The following is a 6,674-nucleotide window of genomic DNA, read 5'->3' on the forward strand; positions in this document are numbered from 1 at the left end:
AGATGCAATTACCGTTATGTCCCCGATTATCACCCTCAAATTGGTGATTAGAGGGATAATGATAGAATTTCATATGTATTCTACTTTATTATATTAAAAGTAGAATACTTGGTTCTTGTTTAACTATTTAACATATATCAACGAAACAAACATCTAGCATCACACTAATTTTAATGAGATCAATTTTAGCACAATCAAATTCATTTAGCATAGAACTAATAAAACATTTACCAAAATATACTTAAGTTAAAAATTATAATTTAAAATAATTAACAATTTATTTAGGTTTAACAAAATTATTTGTATACTTCAATTATCAATCAAGTAATCCAAACATTTTAAAATATCTCAATAAAAGATAAAAATTAATTTTATCTCCATTCCATCAAAATCAAGATCCAAAAATATTCCAAAAGAAAAAGATAAGACTCTTTTATCTCACGACAATGACAATAATAGTAAGCTAAAAAATCGGCGGGTCGGTATATTCGGGTCCGGAAAGTGTTTCTTTTCTTACTCTTTTTATTTTTTACATTTAAATTTGTTAGTAGTACCCTTTTCAAACCTACTTTCTCATCTCTTTGAAAAAATAAAACAGTATCTAGATTCACGCTTCACACCACTTCTCAACAATAACACTCTCTCTCACACACTCACTCTCTCAACAAACTATGGCACCAGCTTCCATCGTAACTAACGGAACCGTAACTCCCACCGTCACAACTCGCTTCGCTTCCGTCTACAGCGAAGTCCAAAACAGCCGTGTCGATCACAAACTCCGCCTTCCTTCCGTTCTCCAAGCACCGTTCACCATTGTCGACGGTCCTAAAAGCTCCGCCGCCGGAAATCCAGGTGATTCTTCTTCCCTCACTTCGATCTGTACTTGATCTGGTTTTCTATTATCGTTAACTTTCTTCATTGTTGATCTATTGTTGATCTCTTCATGCAGATGAGATCGCGAAACTGTTTCCATTTTTGTTTGGACAACCTTCCGCTGCTTTGGTGCCGGCTGATTCAACCAATGCGCTTCCTCATCGGAAGTTGAAGATTGGCGTTGTTCTCTCCGGTGGTCAGGCTCCCGGAGGTCATAATGTTATATCTGGAATTTACGGTAAAGATCAATTTCAATCCAAATCAATCAATCAATCAATGCATACTTATATACTTATATAAGAATTATATTTATTACTATAACAAGAGAATGATTTGTATTTACAAAACAAAACTTCATTTGATCGGTGCATTACGAAATTTCCTTAAGAAACTTATTAGCGTGGCGTTATAGTTGTAGTTAATTGATGTAGATATTTACACGTATTTGTTTTTAGTAGGTTTTGATTTTGATTTTTGTATTTTAGATTATCTTCAACAACGTGCAAGTGGAAGCACATTGTATGGTTTCAAAGGTGGTCCTGCTGGTATTATGAAGTGCAAATACACTGAACTCAATTCTGACTATATTTATCCTTACAGAAATCAGGTATTTGTTTTTTACTTTTTTCGATTACAAGTTTTTTGGAGTGTAATTGTATTTGTTTAGTTGAATCTTTGGAATTTTTGTTTTCTTCTATTGTTTGATTCAATATCATACATATCTTAACTTAATTGATGCATTGTTATTTGTGAAATCAGGTTTTGTTTTACTAAGAGGATATTTGAAAGAGATTTTACCTGTTGCAGTAATGTATACTTTCTTTATATTGCGACTTTTGATGCGGACGAAGATGATCTGAGATTTTTACACGTTTCTATTTTTGGCTCATGCATGTTAATATTTTATAATGAACATGGTTATTGCTCTTTCTTACTCCTGACGTGTTTGTGTGTCAATCTTGACATTGCAAAAATGATCATGGCTTTTTGATAGTTAATCTTAGATTTTGGGTGGGGCGATGAAGGCGGAAATTGCAACAGTTAATAATAATGATAATAATTTTTTTCAGGGTGGTTTTGACATGATTTGCAGTGGGAGGGACAAGATTGAAACTCCAGAGCAGGTAAAGGCCGTGAGGCTACATATTTACTATTAGAGCTATTATAATTTTGTTTTTTATATATCCTTGAAATGTAATTTTAATTTACTTGATATAGTTTAAACAAGCTGAGGAAACAGTGAAGAAGCTAGACTTGGATGGGCTTGTTGTTATTGGTGGAGATGACTCCAACACCAATGCATGCCTCCTTGCCGAGAACTTCAGGTTTGTCTTATAGTTTTATTTTTTGTAAAACCTAACTTTTCATGTTGGTTTGTAATTTATATTCATCGATGTTTTGACCACTGTTTGTCATGTATTTTAGTTGAAATATTACTTTTAAGGGAAATTTGTTCTATTTATTAATGAAAATTTAATGTTTTTCTCATACTTTAATTTGGATCTGTGCAGAAGCAAAAATTTAAAAACACAGGTGCTTGGATGCCCCAAAACCATTGATGGTGATCTGAAAAGTAAAGAAGTCCCCACAAGCTTTGGGTTTGATACTGCTTGCAAGGTGAATGGAGATACACATTTCACTCTTTATTTTGCATGTTTAGGTCTAGTCCATACTTAAACATTTCAAATGTGTAGTTTTGTCTTTTGATCACACCTATAATTTGCAAAGGAATAGATGTAATGTAAGAACCCATTTTTCATTTGCATCCGTTGTAAGTGAAAATATGAAGTATATTAGTATTCTTTTGAAAGAATCAGGTGCATGTGCATTGCAGTTTCTCCTGCAGTAAAGATTTCATGAAATATTCTGTTCTCTAACCATCATAATCTATTTTGAAGTGTTTTTTAAAAAAAAAACTTTGAATTGTCATGGCTTTTTCTACCACTCTTCTCGTGTTTGGTTATAAGTTATTGCAGTGTCATTATGATATTAATAATTTATTTAATAATTTCTCCCAGAAATATTCCTAAATATTAGTTTTAGCAATGCATTTTTTCCATTTGCTTAGTGTGTTGCATGTTCACATGACTTCATGATCTGACTTTTTTCATTTTTTCATGTTAATTTGATTCAGATATATGCAGAAATGATTGGAAATGTTATGATAGATGCCCGATCAACTGGAAAATATTATCATTGTGAGTACATGAAGTTGATAAACTCTTTTATTTGTTACAACAATTAAAAACTAAAGACTATGCAAGGTTGCACATATCAATGTTTAATGCATCTCCGTTTTCCTCAGACAAAGCTTGCTGTTAATATCCCATAATATATGCTACTTCTGTTGCTTCTGACATTATGGAATGCTTTACTTTTTAAACATTTTACCCCTCGGACCTGCTGCTTTAGTTTGGTCTAATTGTATCATATCAAAGCCCGAAGTTCATTTTTTCTATTGTTTTGTCTAAGATTTGCCAGAATAACCGTTAAGATGACAAAACCCTATTCCAATGCATAAATGGGTTTAGGGCTTACAAACTACTTATTACTAATATTTTCCATTTTCTTCACCCTTTGCTTATATTAAGGCAAAATATTGACAGGATGGTTATAGATGGCTATCCTTATCTTCACTAGTTCCCCTCTTCATTTGTACTTATCAGTCATTCTAGTTTTTAGCGAGAAATGATGGATCCATGCCCTTGTGATTTGTGATATGAACATTTCTCTTGTAATGTTATTTAGTGAGAAATGATGCATCCACGCCCTTGTGATTTGTGCTATGAACATTTCTCTTGTAATGTTATTTTTCTAATTTCATGGCACTTTATCTTGTCTTAAAATGAATATCAACCATGCCATCACCTCAACATTGGAGTGATAGAAAATGGTTCTGTAATCTGTACTTCTCGGATCTTTCTATATTAAATTCCTTAATGATATGTTACTTATCCTAAGTCAAACGATGCTTCAAATCTTCAATTCATATGGAGGATGTTAGGCATCATATTTGTCACCAGCTAATTGTCCTCTTTGTTTGCAGTCGTGCGGCTTATGGGGCGTGCAGCTTCCCACATTACGCTGGAATGTGCTCTACAAACTCATCCAAACATTACTATTATTGGAGAAGAGGTTTGAAATAAAAAAAATTCAAAATGCTTCCATGTTTATGTTGTGGTTGAAGTTTTTTAATTGGCCAGGAGCTTTTTTTATCAATTTTTGAACTGTATATATGTATTGCAGGTGGCTGCAAAGAAGCTGACATTGAAAAATGTCACAGACTATATTGTCGATGTTATCTGTAAAAGAGCTGAAGTTAATTATAACTACGGGGTCATTCTTATCCCTGAAGGTCTTATTGATTTCATTCCCGAGGTGCCTATCACTCTGCATCACAATTTTCACTCATTAAGACTTGCAATTATGTATTGTTGGTTCCTCATTGTACAATCAGTATCAAAATTTATTTATAAACTCATTTGTACATGCTATTGTTCTATTTGCAGGTCCAGCATCTGATTGCAGAACTCAATGAAATTCTTGCTAATGATACCGTAGATGAGGCTGGTTTGTGGAAGAAGAAACTCACTGATCAGTCATTGGAGCTTTTTGACTTTTTACCTCAAGCAATCCAAGAACAATTGTTGCTTGAAAGAGATCCACATGGAAATGTTCAGGTACCTAAAATTGCATAGCACTATATTTTGTGTTTATTTGCCTCCTTTATGCAATCTGATTCTGAATCAGTATGATTGTTAACATTGGTATGTTCACATTTAGGTTGCCAAAATTGAAACAGAGAAAATGCTTATTGAAATGGCTGAAACTGAGTTGGGAAAGAGAAAGCAAGAAGGAAAGTATAAAGGAGAATTCAAAGGCCAGTCTCACTTTTTTGGGTAATTTATCTAATTTAATATTATTATTCCATGTTGTAAACTGTATTAAACATTTATATGATTCAAACAAATGTTATAGATACATAGTTTTTTATAACACCATTAACTTGTATTAAATTTTATTCTGCTCCCATGCATGGTATGTATGTTCTTTGCCAGTTTGACTTCATATGTTAGAGCTTGTAGTTACCCGGATTTGTTTAAAATATGCAGTTATGAAGGAAGGTGTGGGTTGCCAACAAATTTTGATGCTAATTATTGCTATGCTCTTGGTTATGGTGCTGGAGCCCTCCTTCATAGTGGCAAAACTGGATTAATATCATCGGTTTGTGCTCTTATTTATGCCTTTATCTTTTCTTTATCAACTTAAAATTTTCTTCTAGATAATCATAATTAATTGCAATTTCATATTGTTATTTTCATATATAATGAACTCATAATTTGATTGATTTTGCTATGATACTTTGATTAGGTTGGAAATTTATGTGCTCCAGTAGAAGAGTGGACAGTTGGTGGAACTGCACTCACCTCACTCATGGATGTAGAGAGGAGACATGGTACACAATTTGATCTACATGAGCTTTGCTTTGCCTCAATACTTTTTCACTAAATTAGATTCCATGCAACAGTATTTTGTTACAATATTGTAGTAACTTAGATCCGGTGTTATATAACTCTGATTGTTAATCAAATGCATTTTAATGTATAAATTTCTTTAGACAATCATTCATTCCCTCACTTTGTTCTTTTTTTGATAATTTCTCGTTACTCGAAAATTGTATAAAGTTTTAGCATGTTGTATTATAATTTTATATGAATGCTGTTTTCATTGTTTTGCTGTATATGAATATGTAATTTTCTCTGCAGGTAAATTTAAGCCTGTGATCAAGAAGGCAATGGTTGAACTTGAAGGTATATCCTTAATCCCTTGTTTTTTCTGCTTGATGCCTCACTAAAGCGGTGACTTGTAACTTTCTCCTATACTCACTATATTCCATGTTGTATTGTTCAGGGGAACCTTTCAAAAAGTTTGCCTCTGTGCGTGATGAATGGGCCCTGAAGAATTGCTACATCAGTCCAGGTATGCACCAACTGGTTTTTAACCTTTTGTTTTGTCTGTCTTCACTTAAAGAAAGTCATGTTATTTTTGCTTTGTTTAAATTGACAGTTTAGTTTAGTGTGTGTGCTAGAATGAGTTCACCCTCATTATGTAATAAGTTTGGTTTTCATGGTATTTTCTCTGTAGGTCCAATTCAATTCTCTGGCCCAGGATCTGATGCAGTTAGTCTCACTCTACTCTTGGAGTCTGGACATCAAATTTAAGCATAATTGGGCCTTGTTTTAACGGAAGCTATTCATTTTTGTGGCATCTTACGGTATTTGATCGGATATTAGATAGGTTTTTTTGGTTTACTTTTGAAATTTGCCAGAAAATGGTTTATGAGTGGGTTGGTGTTTTGAAATTAAACTCTGATGTTGCATTTTATGGCGGCAATCTATGTTCTTAATAATCATGCGTAGTTTAAGGTAATGTGTTCCTATTTGATTGATGCTGTTCACTGAGTTAATAGGCTATTCTTTTTCAACCGTCCAAATCACTTTGGAAGTATACTTTTGGAGTCCACAATTTTTATCTTCGGAAAGTATAATTTCAAATTTAAACACATGGGTGATATTTTAGTAGGAGAATGGTACCAAGATTTTTTATTCCCTTACTGGAATGGGTGCTTTTCAGTAATGATTATCGTTATTCTTTTACGTTTACCATCATTGACCTTTTTTTTCCCTTATAACTTGGAGTTGAATAAAAGTGCAACCAACCACTTGGGTCCAAAACGTTAAAGGTGGTTTACTAAAAAGTTAAATTTTCGACATTCTTGAGAGATGGCATCCTTTTCTTCT

The 6,674-nt window shown here is 33.1% G+C and overlaps 1 protein-coding gene across 1 annotated transcript; it reads left to right on the forward strand.

The window, feature by feature from the left end:
* Window positions 1-555: 555 nt before the first annotated feature.
* Window positions 556-6,303, forward strand: LOC131595414 (pyrophosphate--fructose 6-phosphate 1-phosphotransferase subunit beta-like). Its single transcript, XM_058867757.1, has 16 exons — window positions 556-852; window positions 950-1,111; window positions 1,359-1,480; window positions 1,944-1,997; window positions 2,092-2,198; window positions 2,385-2,490; window positions 3,008-3,071; window positions 3,920-4,008; window positions 4,120-4,251; window positions 4,383-4,553; window positions 4,657-4,772; window positions 4,986-5,097; window positions 5,245-5,329; window positions 5,640-5,684; window positions 5,785-5,853; window positions 6,019-6,303. The coding sequence occupies exons 1-16, from the start codon at window positions 672-674 to the stop codon at window positions 6,093-6,095; spliced, it is 1,692 nt and encodes a 563-aa protein (XP_058723740.1). The 5' UTR covers window positions 556-671; the 3' UTR covers window positions 6,096-6,303.
* The last annotated feature ends 371 nt before the right edge of the window (window positions 6,304-6,674 follow it).

The sequence above is a fragment of the Vicia villosa genome, linkage group LG4, assembly GCF_029867415.1.
Source record: "Vicia villosa cultivar HV-30 ecotype Madison, WI linkage group LG4, Vvil1.0, whole genome shotgun sequence".
Taxonomy (NCBI): domain Eukaryota; kingdom Viridiplantae; phylum Streptophyta; class Magnoliopsida; order Fabales; family Fabaceae; genus Vicia; species Vicia villosa.